Raw genomic sequence first — 18183 nt, 5'->3', positions numbered from 1 at the left:
ATTTACAAAGATCTATGTTAATATTTATTTTCTTCTGGTTTTCTTTTAAAAAATTAATTCCGGGCCAGGCACAGTGGCTCACGCCCGTAATCCCAGCACTTTGGGAGGCCAAGGCGGGTGGATCACCTGAGGTCAGAAGTTCGAGATCAGCCTGGCAAACATGGTGAAACCCCTTCTCTACTAAAAATACAAAAAATTAGCCGGGTGTGGTGGCACACGCCTGTAATCCCAGCTACTTGGGAGTCTGAGGCAGGAGAATCACTTGAACCGACATTGTGCCATTTTTTTTTTTTTTTTTGAGACGGAGTCTTGCTGTCGCCAGGCTGGAGTGCAGTGACACGATCTCAGCTCACTGCAACCCCTGCCTCCCACATTCAAGTTATTCTCCTGCCTCAGCCTCCTGCGTAACTGGGACCACAGGTGAGCGCCACCACACCCAGCTAATTTTTGTATTTTTTTTTTTTTTTTTTTGAGACAGAGTCTCACTCTGTTGCCTAGGCTGGAGTGCAGTGGCACGATCTTGGCTCACTGCAAGCTCTGCCTCCCGGGTTCACGCCATTCTCCTGCCTCAGCCTCCTGAGTAGCTGGGACTACAGGTGCCCGCCACTATGCCTGGCTTTTTTTTTTAGTAGACACGAGGTTTCACCGTGTTAGCCAGGATGGTCTTGATCTCCTGACCTTGTGATGCGCCCGTCTCGGCCTCCCAAAGTGCTGGGATTACAGGCGTGAGCCACTGCGTCCGGCCTAATTTTTGTATTTTCAGTAGAGACAGGATTTCACCATGTTGGCCAGGATGGCTTGATCTCTTGACCTCGTGATCCATCTGCCTCGGCCTCCCAAAGTGCTGGGATTACAGGCGTAAGCCACCGTGCCCGGCTGAGATTGCGCCATTGCACTCTAGCTTGGGCAACGGAGTGAAACTCTTGTCTCAAAAAAAAAAATAATTCTGTAGTTAACTTGGGATATATTAGTATGTGGTAGGAAGTAGGATTAGCATTTTCCCAAACTTCTAATTAGTTGTTCTGAACCAAACTCACTGATCAGCCCTTTATTTCAATGTCTCATTGATCAAAGGCTGTCCCAGGCTGCCCAGTCCTTGCAGAGCCTGGTGTTGCCTGCGGCCTTTTAGTGATACAGCTTTACATTATGTCATCACCTTTGCTTGGGAGGGTCCTCCTCATTACTCTCTTTTCTGAAAATCCAAACTATGTTTCTTGCTATTCTAAGAGAACCAGTGAATCATTTTTACCAAACGCCTTTTAAAAATTCCATGGGACTATCATAGGATTAAATGGCTTTTTAAAGATAATCTTTACTAAATATGTACATGGCCGGGTGCAGTGGCTCATGCCTGTAATCCCAGCACTTTGGGAGGCCGAGGTGGGCGGATCACGAGGTCAGGAGATCGAGACCATCCTGGCTAACACGGTGAAACCCCATCTCTACTAAAAATACAAAAAATTAGCTAGGTGTGGTGGCGGGCGCCTGTAGTCCCAGCTACTCGGGAGGCTGAGGCAGGAGAATGGCATGAACCCAGGAGGCGGAGGTTGCAGTGAGCCGAGATCGCACCACTGCACTCCAGCCTGGGCCAGAGAGCAAGACTCCGTCTCAAAAACAAAAAAATAATAAAAAGTAAATAAATAAATATGTACACTAGATTTCCTGGTTACCCTACCCTCGGGCAGTAGCAGGGTCTCAGAAGAATATCGTAATCTCAAAATACCCTGCCAATGCGGCCTTTGAGATCCCACTCCTGACAGGTCCTCAGAGTGCCAATCCAATGCCCAGCACCCGAAGCCCAAGTACGTGAGTGTGTCCTTAGTGCCTGTCTTCTCCAGACCCCTTCAGCTCTCTAACCACTTCCCTGTTATTCTTGAAAAGAACATCATTCCAGCGAGGTGATTTTTACTTTTTTTTTTTTTTTTTTTTGAGATGGAGTCTTACTCTGTCGCCCAGGCTGGAGTGCAGTGGTACAATCTCAGCTCACTGCAACCTCCACCTCCCGAGTTCAAGTGATTCTCCTGCTTCAGCCTCCCAAGTAGCTGGGATTACAGGCATGTGCCACCAAGCCCGGCTAATTTTTTTTTGTATTTTTAGTAGAGACGGGGTTTCGCCATGTTGGGCAGGCTGGTCTCGAACTCCTGGCCTCAGGTGAGCCACCCACCTCTGCCTCCCAAAGTGCTTGGATTACAGGCGTGAGCCACCGCGCCTGGCGAATTTTTACTTTGTTTAGAATATTTTAAGTTTAAAGTCATCAGTTCCAATACCCCCTTCACAAACACATGCTCAACCATACCATGTGCATTAATTTTTTTTTTTTTTCAGACCGGGTGTGGTGGCTCAGGCCTGTAATCCTAGCACTTTGGGAGGCTGAGGTGGGCGGATCACTTGGGGTCAAGAGTTTGAGACCAGTCTGGCCAACATGGTGAAACCCATCTCTACTAAAAATACAAAAATTAGCCGGTTGTGGTGGTGGGTGCCTGTAATCCCAGCTACGCAGGAGACTGAGGCAGGAGGATCGTTTGAACCCGGGAGGCAGAGGCTGCAGTGAGCTGAGATCGTGCCACTGCACTCCAGCCTGGGCAACAGAGCAAGACTGTCTCAAAAAAAAATATATATATTTTTAATAGAAATTGAGATGGGGTCTTGCCATGTTGCCCAGGCTGGTCTCAAACTCATAAGCTCAAGTGATCCCTCTGCCTTGGCCTCCCGAAGTGCTGGGATTACATGTGTGAGCCACCGCACCCGGCCATCTTAAGAGGCTGGGAGTTTTTAGTCTCTCTTCCTTTGTTCCATGCAGGAGTATAGTGCTTTAGTTTTGTGGTATTCAGGCCATGGCTTTTCATCTTTTCTCAGATGAGAACTTGGTGGGAGCCGTTGCCTCTCTCCATTACAAAAAGTGATCATTCATGGATTTGCAATTCCATCTCTGGGCACACAGACCTTCTGAAGCCATGGACCACCACCTCAGGTTGAGAACTTCTAAACTCATGCTGTCTAATACGGTAGCCACTAGCCACATGAGGCTATTTAAATTTTAATTTAAATGAAATAAAAATTCAGTTCTTCAGCTGTACTAGACAACTTCATGTTGTCAATGTTTAATAGCCTTGTGTGGATAGATAGTGGCTACTGCACTGGACAGCACAGATATGAAACACTGCCATCACTGCAGAACACTCCAGTGTGCAGAACACCATGAGCCGCTAAAAAGAACCAAGTGGATCTATCCACAGGCTCCATGTGAATGACACTCACTCTATGTGCATATGTTCACATAGGCATGAAAACAAGGATGTAAAACCTAACACAAGCTATGTCAGGTAACAGCAGAGGGGGGGATTTTTCCTTCATTTTTTACCCCCTGGATATTTTTAAATGTTTAGTATTTAATTTATTTATTTGAGACAGAGTCTCACTCTGTTACCCAGGCTGGAGTACAGTGGCATGATCTCGGCTCACTGCAAGCTCCACCTCCCAGGTTCACGCCATTCTCCTGCCTCAGCCTCTGCAGCAGCTGGGACTACTGGCGCCCGCCACCACGCCCGGCTAATTTTTTGTATTTTTAGTAGAGACGGGGTTTCACCGTGTTAGCCAGGATGGTCTCGATCTCCTGACCTCATGATCTGCCCGCCTTAGCCTCCCAAAGTGCTGGGATTACAGGCGTGAGCCACCGCGCCAGGCAAATGCTTAGGTTTTATAATGACATCTTAAGTTTGGGCATCTACATCTCTACCTGCCTGGACTAAAAGCTTGGCTTCTATTCTATTGCACGCAGAACGCTGAGACAACGGGGAGATGTCCACTCTTAGGGTTACCCCAGACTCCCCCGACCCAACAGGCACTACCCCTGAATGCTTACTTTCTCTGCAGTGCGGTTCCAGACAGTCACTGTGTGACCCATTTTTAGCAAGTTGGAGACGATTCCACTTCCCATGAGACCAAGGCCCAAAAATCCTATCCTGAAACAGAGAGAGACTAATGAGTTCAGGATGGAACGGGAGGGTCAAGGTGATGATGATTCCATGCAGCACAAGGCTCGCTCCCTTATACAGCTTGGGGTAGGGGAACTCAGACCGCCACAAACAGCAGTGTGCCAATCTACCTGCAGAGCCAGGGGCGTTATGCACATGGGTCTTTTCTTATGCCATGGTCTAAAGGTGTCCCAGGATGTAAACGGGCATTTTGAAACCCCTGACTGTCACAGAAAAAAGTATGATGTGTATGGTTCAGGGCCAGTCTCCCAGGGCAAAGTCCCCTTGTTGCCTTTTTTTTTTTTTTTTTTTTTTTTTTGAGACAGTCTTGCTCTGTTCCAGGCTAGAGTGCAGTGGCGCGAACTGGGCTCACGGCAACCTCTGCCTCCTGGGTTCAAGCGATTCTCCTGCCTCAGCTTTCCGAGTAGCTGGAATTACAGGTGCGCGCCACCACGCCCAGTTAATTTTTGTATTTTTAGTAGAGACAGGGTTTCACCATGTTGGCCGGGCTGGTCTCAAACTCCTGACCTCGTGATCTGCCCGTCTCGGCCTCCCAAAGTGCTGGGATTACAGGCGTGAGCCACCATGCCCGGCCCCACACTTTACTTATTTTTTGAGATAGTGTCTTGCTCTGTTGCCCAGGCTGCACTGTAGTGGTGCAATCACGGCTTACTGCAGCCTCGACCTCCTGGGCTCAAGTAATCCTTCCCCCTCAGCCTCCTGGGTAGCTGAGACTACAGGCATGTCACCACACCTAATTTTTTGTGGTGACAGGCTTTTGGTATGTTACCCAGGCTGGTCTTGGACTCCCGGGCTTAAGGGATCTGCCCACCTCAGCCTCCCAAAGTGCTGGGGTTGCAGGTGTGAGCCACGGCACCCAGCCCTGGATACTACTTTAAAGCCCAACAGGATCCACCACAAGTCACTGAAGCACTGTGTTTAGAGCCAGGCAACTTCCTTGACTGCATGAACCAGGACAGCAATTTTCACCTTTCTTTCCCAACTTCAATTCTCCACCCACACCCTACCTTTCCACTCTTCCCGTTATCAACAGAATGGGCCTTGCCTCTCCTCTCCAAAGCTAAGTCTTTCACCTGAGCTTGGAACCCAATCTTTCCCAGTCCACAAATCCTTCTCCCCATGCCTGCCTTCCCCTAAACCTCTCACCGCTCCCCCAGCCCTTCCATCCACAGGTCCTTCCCAATCCTTGTGACAGAAGCACTCATTGGCCAGTCTCCTCCACACACATTCACATACTCCGCCTGCTCCTTCCGGCAACCCTGAGAGCTGGGGGCTGGCTGCCACTGCTGCTATTTCGACATGCTTTTATGGATTAACTTTTAGTTTGCCCAACTGTCTTTTCTTGGTTCTTCTATTTCCTCACCTCTCTTTGCAAGTGACAATGGTGCAAAAGAATGCCTTTCCTCATTTCTGATCATATCATGTTCTTGTTTTTATAGTTTTTAATTTTATTTATTTAAAAAGAGAGATGGGGGGGTCTTGCTATGTTGGCTAGGTTGGTCTCGAACTTTTGGTATCAAGCAATCCTCCTACTTCAGCCTCCCAAAGTGTTAGGATTACGGGGGTGAGCCACTGCACTCAGCCTCTTTTCTTTTTTTAGAGACAGCATTATGCTGTCTCCCAGGCTGGAGTGCAGGGGTGTGATCATAGCTCACCGCAGCCTCAAACTTCTGGGCTCAAGTGATCCTTCCACCTCAGTCCACCTGAGCAGCTAGGACTATAGGTGCATGCTGCCATGCCTGGCTAAGTTTCAAATTTTTTTTGTAGAGACGGGGTCTTGCTGTATTTCCTAGGCTGGCCATGAACTCCTGGCCTCAAGGGATCCTTCTGCTTTGGTCTCTCTAAGTGTGGGGATTACAAGGATGAGCTACTGCGCTTGGCCATGTTTTCAATTCAGGCTTTCTCTGAGTGCTGGATGTCCCCTGCAGCAACTCCACTTTGACCCCGTCATTCTTTCCATAGTTTTGGTCTTCTGGAACCATCTCTACAAATGGGCCTCTAATCTCTGCTGGAATATCAGCTGCTCACATTCTCCCTGTCCCAGCCTGTATTAAGTAATCTGAATCACATGTTGAAAATGGAACCCACCAACTTTCTCACCAATATAGACCTCCTTGCTAACTGCTTCAAGTTGTGGCTTAAAAACAAGGAGGTACCTTTTTGTCACTAATTATTTGGGTAGTACAATATTCCCCCATGATTCTAGATGACAGGCAAATTTCCTTTCCTTTCTGGGTGTTCTAGGAAGTCCAGCAGACCTGGGATGAAGCTTCTGGATTTTTTTTTTTTTTTTGGGACAGAGTCTCATTCTCTTGTCCAGGCTGGAGTGCAGTGGTGCGATCTCGGCTCACTGCAACCTCCACCTCCCGGGTTCAAGCGATTCTCCCACCTCAGCCTCCCAAGTAGCTGGGATTAAAGGCACCCACTATCATGCCCCAGTAATTTTTGCAGAGACAGGGTTTCACCATGTTGGCCAGGCTGGTCTTGAACTCCTGACCTCAGGTAATCCGCCCACCTTGGCCTCCCAAAGTGCTGCGATAACAGCCGTGAGCCACCACGCCCGGTCAAGGTTCTGGATTTTTAATATGGCAACTGAGAGTCCTTCACATTGCGTCTCAGACGAGATGGAAACGTGGATTATGGTGGGTTGGGCAACAACAAAACTGGTTAGTTTTGGTGCTGGCTTCATACTCTTTATTAAAAGTTTGACTAATGGGCCAATAAATGTGTTGGCCCATTAGTCATAACATAAACATCAGGACTCTGTCCTCAGCCTCATCCTGATCATTTTTTTATTTTTATTTTTTTAACACAATCCTCCTCCCTCTTTGTTTGCATCTAATGTGCCGCCCACTATTCTACAGAGGCAAGTTCATCAAAAATAACTGGTAGAATTAGTGATTTCAACAGTACAAAAATGTCAAGTAAAAGATGCACTGTTTTTAGTCTGGGGAAGACCATGTGAAAGGTACCAACTGGAAACTGACTTTAGCTAACTTGCTCCAGAGAACACGCTTTCTTAGAAAAGGTATCTTTTTGCCAACAAGACTCTGTGGAGCAGACAGGCCTACAGAGCAGGCACAGAGGCAAGGCTGGGTGCAAGCTGGGTCTGGAAGTATGTCCAGGATCGCCCCACCCACACTGGGCAGGGTGCAGGACAGCCAGCAGGTGCTCAGTGAGGACCCCTAAGCACCTTCATCTCCCTTCCCTCACCTGCCCCACCATGGCCAATTTTGGGGCTTCATCCTGATTCTACTCAGCCAGTGGTTCTCACAGTGTAGCTGTGACCAGCAGCAGCAGTATACTTGGGAACTGGTTCAAAATACAAATTCTTGGGCCCCACCCAGACATATTGACTGAGAAGCCACCTTCCAGGTGACTGTGAGGCACAGGAAAGTCTGAGAACCACTAAGCCAAGTGCTCCTTGCTCTTGAGTTCTGAGCCAAAAAAATCCCTCAGCTTATGTCCAAGGGAGACCCGACCATAGATTTATACAGCTTCTGACTCCTGTCTTTATCAATAAGAGTTACAACGTCCCCCCACCCTTTCCATTCAATGCCAGCAATGGCTGGGACACAACCCTTAAAGAACCGCCCTGGGGTCACCTTCCCCCCACCCTCAGCAGAACCAGAGCCACTGGAGGCCTTTTCATCAAAGGTCCTACTTTTTGTCTGTGGGTGTGATGCTGCCATTCACGGCTGTGCTGTCAGCTGCCTGGATGGAGGTGGAGCCAGTTTCCTACGGACAGGAAGCACACATTATCAAGTCAGTCGGCCTGCAGTTTAAGGCCCCAGGTGAAAATTAAAATGGGGAGGCATGGAGCCTACATACCTCTTCACATATTTTCAGCTTCTTCGTGATTGCCTGGTAACAGACAGCTGGCTAATGAAGGAGGAGGAAAGAGACTACTTAATCAACTGCAGGCTTAACCAGTCTTCATAATAATCCCCTCTCAAAGGTTAGACCCAAAGTGGGAAGTTAACATCAAATATTTGTTTTATACTTTAGTGAACTCGAAATTTTACACTAGAAAGTTCACACACATTACCTCATTCAAGTACCCATGCAATTCTACCAGGTCTTTTTGTTGACCATGGTGTTGAGAATAAGTCACAAGCTTGGAACCCACATCTATCCAACTCCAAAGCCACAAACTCTCATGAGATCCTAGCATGGCTCAGCCCACCCCATAATCTTGCAGACCTTCGGAGGGCTTCCCTCTGCATCCGCAGGACTTGGAGACTACCTCTCGAAGTGAGCTTGAAGATGTGTCTGCCATGCAATTTCATGGGGCGCTGACAGCCTTCGATGTTTGGTTTCTGCCCTAAACTTTAAAGGTCACTGTGACAGTCTGAACTACACAGCTGGCTGAGTTTTAAATGCTCTTTTTAGGTTATCTATTTATCTATCTGAGATGGAGTCTCGCTCTGTTGCCCAGGCTGGAGTGCAGTGGCACCATCTCGGCTCACTGCAACCTCAGCCTCCCGGGTTCAAGCGATTCTACTGCTTCAGCCTCCCAAGTAGCTGGGATTACAGGCACACACCACCATGCCCAGCTAATTTTTGTATTTTCAGTAGAGATGGGGTTTCACCATGTTGGCCAGGCTGGTCTTGAACTCCAGACCTCAGGTGATCCACCCGCCTTGGCCTCCCAAAGTGCTGGGATTATAGGCATGAGCCACCATGCCTGGCCTTTGGGTTTATTTAATTAATTTTTTTTTTGAGACACAGTCTTATGCTGTCACCCAGTCTGGAGTGCAGTGGCGCGATCTTGGCTCATTGTAACCTCCGCCTCCCGGGTTCAAGCAATTCTCCTGACTCAGCCTTCTGAGTAGCTGGGATTACAGGCACACGCCACCACGCCCAGTTAATTTTTGTATTTTTAGTAGAGACGGGGTTTCACCATGTTGGTCAGACTGGTCTTGAATCCCTAACCTCGTGATCCACCTGCTTAGGCCTCCCAAAGTACTGGGATGACAGGTGTGAGCCACCACGCCTGGCCTGGATTTACTTTTAATCTTAATAATGCTTGGCTCATTAGTGGGCCCATACGGGGACTTCTGGGCTAGTTGCTCTGGGCAATACACCGGCAGAGCCTAACTTTTCAGATGGCCAGGCCAGGACCCAGTGGAGGAGCACTCCTTGGCCAGCCCCTGACCATGGGCCAAGAGCCTCAAAGTGCAACTCACCTTCTCTGTTTGGCTTAGCAGGAAATGATGGAAATGAGGATCTGCATCTTTAACAGGCTGAAACCAGAAAACAATGAAATAAAACCAGTAATCTGCCACCAAAGATCACTTCCTTCTCCCTGGTAATTGGACTCTCCTCTGGCTGCAACACCTCTGGATTCTGGTCTCTTTTTCACAACTGTCTGGAAACGCTTTTCCCATTTTGGCCTAAGCCTTTTTATAAACAAGCCCCATTCCAGCTAGAGGAAAACTGGCTTTAAAGTGGAAAAGAATAGATGATTCTGCTAGGTTGGTACATAAATTATTCCACTGAGACTGTGGGAAAATATTAACAAACATACTCTTGCTTTATAAATTCGGTACTTATCAGGCACAGCAGATAACCCAGCAAACTAAGTCATAACTATTCTGGAATTTCAGGGTTTTGGCCTACTTGTGTCTGGTACCAAGCCCTTGGGGATCTCATCTTACTGAGCATATTAACAGAAACAGAGTAGCCACGACAGTGGACCTTCATGGGCTTTCCATAATTATGCTCAGCAACAGGTGCAGCTGCACCAAGGATAATAAAACTAAACATAAAAGTTGTATTTAAGGACAATAAGAGGGTGTTTATAAAATATTAGGGGAAAAAAACTTGTGGAATCATCCCACTTTTGTGAAAAAGAGCCCTGCCCAAAATAACAGAAACTAGACATAGGTCTATAATCATCGAAATGAATGCTGAGTGGACGTCCCAAAGGACTGAAATCCGTCACCTCGAGCCTCACAGTGCTCACCCTAGAGGGAAATTTTTTTTATTTCATAGACTTCTGTACTATTTTGTAATAATAAATTAAGCCTCACACACAAGAAAGGGAAAAAAAAAAAAAAAAAAAAAAGAGGATCACACAGGCACCTCGCCCTAAGCCGCAGCTTGTCCTGCCTGCAGGAGAGCTCCTTACCTCGCTTGCGGTTGGCTGCCATTTAAACGCGGCCATCGGTCCGGCCATCATCCCCTTCACGGTACTAGACTCTGGGATGGTGAGATCCTACAGAGGGAGGGGCAGGGCATTTTAAAATCACATTCAAACCCCAACAAAACCCCTTGCAAGCTCCACAGTCTAAGGGAAAGTTCAAGCCAATCCCCAACCACTGTTCTGATAACCGTCCCTCGGGAGAAATGAGCCAGTTCTTCCCATTAACACAAAGTGAGTCTTTCTTCTCAATTCTGGAAACAACAGAATGGGTGCTTATGTCTAAATTTCACAAAGATGGAGGTAATTAGAAAGCCCAAGTATGATCTGCAGTACTGTCTGCAAAGGTGCAGTTAATGCCTTATGGTGAATACCAAACATTAAGAAATAGTTGTGGTGGCTGGGCGCGATGGCTCATGTCTGTAATCCCAGCACTTTGGGAGGCCGAGGCGGGCAGATCATGAGGTCAAGAGATCGAGACCGGCCTGGCCAACACGGTGAAACCCCGTCTCTACTAAAAAAAATACAAAAATTAGCTGCACCTGTACTCCCAGCTACTCCGGAGGCTGAGGCAGGAGAATCGCTTGAACCGGAGGGGTGGAGGTTGCAGTGAGCCGAGATTGCGCCACCGCACTCCAGCCTGGAGACAGAGCAAGACTCCATCTCCAAAAAACAAACAAAAAAAGAAACAGTAGCGTCTTCAGAAGGAATCCACCATATTTCAAAGAAACGAATAAAACCACATGGGGCTGATGAGATCTGCCCACATTTTACAGCTATCATGACAAAGCCAGAATTAAACTCCAGGGTGGCCAGAACCCAAGAGCTTGAGTTCTCCTGAGACGGACACAGGAGGACGTGGTGAGATGAGAAGCTCCTCTTCACCGACAGCCCGGCTCACCTTCTTCCTGGACAAAGGGTCCTCTTTCCAGTTTTGACACTGATCTGGTCCCTCTCGACTACTCTGATGTTACCTTGCACTCCCTTTCCCCAGTCGCTCCCTTCCAGCCACAGTGGCCCTCCTGACAACCCCTGCCTAAACTACTCCTGAGGTTTTCTCAGTCTTAGAAAACACCTGCTCCATTCCACTAGGCCGATATTTTTAGAGCCCTTCTTGACCCCTCTGTTCTCTAATCCACTGGCAATGAATGGGGCTTTATAGTTGGGGATCTGCCCAACCCCTTCTTCTCACCATCCCGGCTACTAATACCTAAGCTCAGGCCATTGCTGGTCACCTGGACAACTGCAAAAATAAATCTTCCTGCTTCCACTCATAGTCCAGTCTCTACACAGCAGCCAGAGTCATCTACCAAAAGGGCCAATCAGATCATGACACTTCTTTGCCTTAAACTGGCTTCCAGTCTCACATAGTAAAGCTACGGGCTTTATGAGCATGGTCTACAGGGAGGGTCTTGCAAGTTCTGCCGTCTCCCACCCATCCCACGCCTATCTCCAACCTCACGCCCTATTTCTTCCTCCCGTCACTGCTCTCTAGCTCGTTAGCACCCTGCTGGCCTTCCACCCCCACCCCAAACACACCAAGCATGGGTCTGCCCTGGCGCCCTTGTGCTACTGGGAACGTTCTTCTGACAGTTATCTCATTGGCTCAGGCTCGCTTTGGGACTCTGTTGAAATGTCACCTTATCAGAGTGGCTTCACCTGACCTCTCTGTATCTTTGCCCATAGAACATGATGCTGATGTGGATTATAATGAGAACAAATGTTTTCATAGGGCTTACTATGTGCTAGACATCACTATAAGTCCTATTTTATACATACATTATCATGTAATTCTCACCCCCTCATGAAACAGAACTATTATCATTTTCTTTTTTTTTTTTTGAGACGGAGTCTTGCTCTGTAGCCCAGGCTGCAGTGCATTGGCACGATCTTGGCTCACTGCAACCTCCGCCTCCTGGGTTCAAGCAATTCTCCTGCCTCAGCCTCCTGAGTAGCTGGGACCACAGGTGCGCAACACCAAGCCAAGCTAATTTTTTGTATATTTAGTAGAGACAGGGTTTCACCATGTTAGCCAGGATGGTCTCGATCTCCTGACCTCGTGATCTGCCCACCTCGGCCTCCCAAAGTGCTGGGATTACAGCGTGAACCACTGCACCCAGCCCTATTATAATCTTCTTTTACAGAATAGAAAACTAAGGCACACAGAGCTTAAGTAAACTTGCTTAAAGTCACCGAGTCAGTCACTGGTGTGGTAGATACAATTTATTTATTTATTTGGAGGCATAGTCTAGCTGTCACCCAGGCTGGAGTGCAGTGACTCAATTATGGCTCACTGCAGCCTCAACCACTTCAGCTCAAGTGATCTTCCCACCTCAGCCTCCTGGGTAGCTGGGACTACGGGTGTGCGCCACCATGCGTGGCTAATTTTTTATTTTTATTTTTTGTAGATTTATTATTTATTTGCAATTATTTGTTTTTTGTAATCTGTAATTTTTTGTTTTTATAGAGTCTTGCTATGTTGGCCAGACTGGTCTCTAACTTCTGGCCTCAAGTGATCCTACCTTGGCCTTCCAAAGTGCTAAGATTATGGGAGTGACCCACTGTGCCTAGCAGACTGACAGAATTTGGCTCCAGGGTCTGTCATATTAGAAGCACATCCTAGGAAAGCAAGAACTCTGCCAGTTTGGCCTACTCTACAACCCATGCTGCCACACAGTCCAGGTTCAATTCTTACTGAAGGAGCCTCATCTGACTTTTATGCTGCTTTCTCTCCAGGCATTTGGCCTATGGCAGAATTGCTCAATAAACATTTGTTGAATGCAGAGGTTTTTTGGGGAAAAGAAAGGCCCAGCCCAGAGCTGCCCAAAAGAATATTCTGCAATGATGGGCGTGTCCTACGTCTGCACTGTGTGATAGAGCAGGCGCCAGTCAAGTGTCACTGTGGAGCATTTCACACAATAGGGTGATGGAGAAGTTGCATTTTAATGTGCATTTAATTTAAATTTAAACGGCCACTGGCCGGGGCAGCACAGCTGTCTTGGGTGGCGCAGCCCTAGGACTCGCCTAAGGCCACAATGACCCAATGGGAACAAAGAGGAGGCAGCTTGTAGCTCTCAGTTTGGCACTAAGGAAGGGCCCCAACTCCTAAACTTCTGCTCCTCGTGTGAGTGTGGGATTTTGGGAAACTCACAGACCTAACAGCACTACTTTGATCCGGGTGGGCTGTGCCCAGAGTTCATCCCCAGAAAGAGGGTAGGTGGGCGCTGCTGGGGTGCAGCTCTTAACATGCAGGTCCAGACACAAACCCAGCCTTTCCCTGCCTGCCTCCGCCATCAAGGTCAGCCTTTTCCATTAATCCTCACGGGGCAGGAGATTATGTCCCAGAATGGCACTCAGCTGGGCTTTGCCCAGTTATCAGCCTATGTGACTGCTCAGTGTTTCTGAGAGGAGCTCGCCAGCCAGATGACAACTACTATAGCAACACACACACAAACACCTTCCTCTGAGACTACAGGATATACCACATTTAAAACGCACCAAAATTCCAAAGCCCAGGCACCGATTCCCTACCTGTCTGAAGGTGCCGAACTGAAATGGCTACCTGTCCTGTACCACATGCCAGCTCTGTCCTCTCCTACTCATACGTCCTTTCACTATGGGCCAGGCCAAGCACAAAGAACAGGCAGGAAGGACACCTCGAAGGGTCAATAGCAGCTAGAGCTCCTGGACCACAGACACACCTCGTTTTATTATGCTTTGTTTTATTGTGCTTCATAGGCGTTGCACTTAAAAAAAAACAAAAAACAAAAAACAAAAAACGGGCTAGGCACGGTGGCTCACGCCTGTAATCCTAGCACTTTGGGAGGCCGAGGCAGGTGGATCACAAGGTCAGGAGATTGAGACCATCCTGGCTAACACGGTGAAACCCCATCTCTACTAAAAATACAAAAAATTAGCCGGGCGTGGCGGCGGGCGCCTGTAGTCTCAGCTGCTGCAGAGGCTGAGGCAGGAGAATGGCTTTAACCCAGGAGGCAGAGCTTGCAGTAAGCCGAGATTGCGCCACTGCTCCGCAGCCTGGGCGACAGCGCGAGACTCTGTCTCAAAAAAACAAAAAAACAAAATACGAATTGAAGGTTTGTGGCAACCCAGTATCAACAAGTCTATGGGGGCCATTTTCCCAACAGCATGTGTTCAGTTTGTGTCTCTTGTCAGCAATTTTTTTTTTTTTTTTTTTTTTAGCAATGAAGTATTCTTAACTTAAGGTAGGTATATATATACATATATTTTTTGAGATAGAGTCTCGCTCTGTCCTCCAGGCTGGGGTGCAGTGGCGCGATCTTGGCTCACTGCAAGCTCCGCCTCCCGGGTTCACGCCATTCTCCTGCCTCAGTCTCCCAAGTAGCTGGGACTACAGGCGCCCGCCACCTCGCCCGGCTAATTTTTTGTATTTTTCGTAGAGACGGGGTTTCACCGTGTTAGCCAGGATGGTCTCCATCTCCTGACCTCGTCATCCGCCCGCCTTGGCCTCCCAAAGTGCTGGGATTACAGGCGTGAGCCACTGCGCCTGGCAAAGGTATGTACATTTTAAAAAGACATATTGCTATTGTGCCACTTAATAGCCTACAGTATAAACCTAACTTTTACATGCAATGGGAAACCAAGACGTTTGTGTGACCTGCAATGATCTGGAATCGAAACTGTAGTATCTCCAACGTATGCTAAACTACTCCCCAAATTAATAATTCAGACCCAAGGGCTGTCTGTAGTTTATTGGGAGCTTGTGAGACGAGTTCCTGTAAGCCTGGGCAGTGGCCTCTGGGGTTCTCACTGCACAACCGGCTACTGTCTGTGAAACAAACCTAAAGAACTGATCAAAGGCACTGTTTTAAGTGCTGTGTCCATGTCACTCATTTAACTCACACAGTGAACCTATGAGGCACATACTGTTATAATTCCTAACGATCAGACAAGGAAATTGAGGCAAAGGTGCTTTGCTAAGGTCCTATATATGTGATTCAAACTCCAGGCCCTCGTCATAACCTCTCCTTTGTACTTTTTTTTTTTTTTTTTTTGAGACGGAGTCTCGCTCTGTCGCCCAGGCTGGAGTGCAATGGCGCAATCTGGGCTCACTGCAATCTCCGCCTCCCGGGTTCATGCCATTCTCCTGCCTCAGCCTCTCCGAGTAGCTGGGACTACAGGCGCCGGCCACCACGCATGGCTAATTTTTTGTATTTTTAGTAGAGACGGGGTTTCACCGTGGTCTCGATCTCCTGACCTCGTGATCCGCCCACCTCAGCCTCCCAAAGTGCTGGGATTACAAGCGTGAGCCACCGCGCCCGGCCTTCTTTGTACTTTTTATCCAACGAGAAGGTGTTTCTTTCCAGGGTGGCACAGGCGCTGGTGAGATGCATGGCTTCACATACCAGACAATATCAATTTGGGAAACAGCATAAAATCTGACAGCCCAGATTCCTTTCGGATTCCAGGAAATAAACTCAAAAGTCACATTACATTTTTTGTGGATCAATTTAGATCATGCTCCCTATAAACTTCTCTCTGCACCGCAGCTGGCAGTTTTTCCAAACCTTGGGCTCACGGTATGCAGGGACAGCACCGCCACCCTTGCTCTCACCACTCCCTCAGCCTTAGGTCATCTAACAGTGAGAAGGGCCGTCTCTCACCAGAGGCCTCACAACAGCAGCCCACAGGGATGTTTCTATGGACCCAAGACATATGTTTGAACTAAGCACATTTAAAATTGGGATATTTCACATAAAAACCTGTATTTCCAGCTTGTCTCTTTTTTTTGAAATAGGGTCTCACACTGTTGCCCAGGCTGGAGTGCAGTGCTGCAACTGTAGGTCACTATAGCCTTGACCTCCTGGGCTCAAGTGATCCTCCCAACCCAGCTTCCCAAGTAGCTGGGACTACAGGTGTGTACCACTATGCCCAACTAGTACTTTTTGTTTCTTTCTTTTTTTGTTGCTTTTTTTTTTTTTGAGAGAGGGTCTCACTGTGTCACCCAGACTAAAGTGCAGTGGCATAATCTTGGCTCACTGTAACCTCCACCTCCTGGGTTCAAGTGATCTTCTCATCTCAGCTTTCTGAGTAGGGGGGACTACAGGCACACACCACCAACCCCAGCTAATTTTCTAATTCATTTATATTAAATTTTTTTTTTCTTTGAGATGGAGTCTCGCTCTGTCACCGAGGCTAGAGTGCAGTGGCGTGATCTCGGCTCACTGCAACCTCTGCCTCCCGGGTTCAAGTGATTCTCCTGCCTCAGCCTCCGGAGTAGTTGGAATTACAGGAGCATGCCACCACACTCGGGTAATTTTTGTATTTTTAGTAGAGACGGGGTTTCTCCTAGTTGGTCAGGCTGGTCTTGAACTCCCGACCTGAGGTGAACCGTCCGCCTCGGCCTCCCAAAGGGCTGGGATTACAGGTGTGAGCCGCTGCGCCCAGCAAAAAAAATTTTAATAGAGATGGGGTTTCCCTATGTTGCCCAGGCTGGTCTAGAACTCCTGGACTCAGGGGATCCTCCTGCACTGGCCTCCCAGAGTGCTAGGATTACAGGCGTGAGCTACCATGCCTGGCCAATTTTTTCGTTTTTTTAGAGCTTGTCTTCTACTCCTAAGATCAAGCAATCTGCTCACCTAAGCCTCCGAAAATGCTGGGATTACAGGCATAAGCCACCGCACCTGGCCAATTTTGTCTTTTTTTTTTTTTTTTTTTTAGGGAAAGGGTCTTACTATGTTGCTCAGCCTGGTCTTGAACTCCTGGGCTCATGTGATCTTCCCGCCTCAGACTCCCAAAGTGCTATGATTGCAGGTGTGAGACACCATAACTGGCCTTCCCAGCTTCTCTTGAGAAAAAATAGACAATTTGGCAGAAGCTGGCTAGAACCCTGTGGACAGAGCACGACCTCCCCAGACTCCCTGACCACGGGCAGCCTTGATGCTCTGAGCACCAAGGCAGGTCAGCCGGGGTGCCTGGCACCCGTGCCACTGCTTCTTAGGTCCAGTCAGCTACAGTTGCTTCCATTACCTGCCTGGGCTCGCTGGTGTCTTAATTTTTGAGCCTTGATCCAAGGTCTAATGTTTCATCATGGCCTCGTCACCCAACTGTTGCTGCCAGCCATCTGCCGGCTTCTGTTCTCTTTATCCTGCTGTTGACAATCCTACCGCGTTCCTGACACAGTCCCCTTCACTTTGAAATTCTTCTCTGTGGCCTTCTAAGATCAGCCTCAAATCTTGTCAGCAAGAAGGCAAGAGATGCACTCTCACTGCTTTATCTCATGTTGCCAGCTCCTCCCACTCCTTCCTGACACAAGCAGGGCATTCTTGTTGCAATGCAGGCCTCCGTGCTTCCCTCTTCTCCCTCTCTTCCTGAAACAAACCCATCCCACTGCCCGGACTCAACTACTCTTTTACAAATTCACCTCCCAAACCTACATTTCTAGTCCTGAGGTCACACCAAGCTCACAAGCTGTCTAGGCCTTGCCTCAAATTCTTGCCATTCCAAAGAGAACTGGTACTTTTTCTCCACAAGCCACCTCTACATTCCCACTCCTCTACTTTTAAGAAAGTGATCATCACTTTCCCAGGAATGAAGCTGGAAATGCTCTTTTCCTTTTTCTCATTCATCCTCTATATAACCAGTTACGGAATCTTAAGAACTCTTCCTCTGAAGTGCCTCTCACCTATTTGCTTGCAATATTTGCAATTACCCCCTTATGAATGCACGCCTAGCCTTATCTTCTAATTGGCTCTGAGACTTTCCCCTCTGCACTCTGTGACTACTGGTGCACACATGGGAAGCACACACTGCCACTGGCTCAATCACCTTCACCGGCCCCCACTGACTCCAAGATGCTTTAGTACCACGCTGCTTCAGTAGACCTTCAGGCCCTCCATGATCCAGGGACAAGGTTCCTTTTTCTGGGCTTTCCACACTATCCTCTCCCTGTTCGAGAGTATCTCCACCAGCACCGAGCCTCACACGGGCTGTGCCCTCCACCTCTGGAATGCCTTCCCTTCTTTCTTGCTAAGCCGTTCCCAGGGCCAGCCCTTGTACACCGGC

General features: G+C 48.2%; 1 protein-coding gene across 1 annotated transcript in view; it reads right to left on the bottom strand.

Moving 5' to 3' along the window:
• Positions 1-2629: 2629 nt before the first annotated feature.
• GLYR1 (glyoxylate reductase 1 homolog) overlaps positions 2630-18183 on the bottom strand; it is a 31350-nt gene continuing 15796 nt past the window's right edge. The window contains exons 6-10 of the mRNA XM_032144866.2: positions 10129-10215; positions 9185-9241; positions 7827-7877; positions 7660-7733; positions 2630-3962 (exon numbers count right to left, since the gene is read on the bottom strand). Of these exons, the coding sequence (XP_032000757.2) occupies positions 3845-3962; positions 7660-7733; positions 7827-7877; positions 9185-9241; positions 10129-10215 (387 nt within the window). The 3' untranslated portion in view covers positions 2630-3844. The remainder of the gene's footprint in view (positions 3963-7659; positions 7734-7826; positions 7878-9184; positions 9242-10128; positions 10216-18183) is intronic.

This window comes from Hylobates moloch, unplaced genomic scaffold (genome assembly GCF_009828535.3).
Source record: "Hylobates moloch isolate HMO894 unplaced genomic scaffold, HMol_V3 SCAFFOLD_23, whole genome shotgun sequence".
In the NCBI taxonomy this organism is placed as follows: domain Eukaryota; kingdom Metazoa; phylum Chordata; class Mammalia; order Primates; family Hylobatidae; genus Hylobates; species Hylobates moloch.
This window is presented reverse-complemented; position numbering and strand designations above follow the sequence as displayed.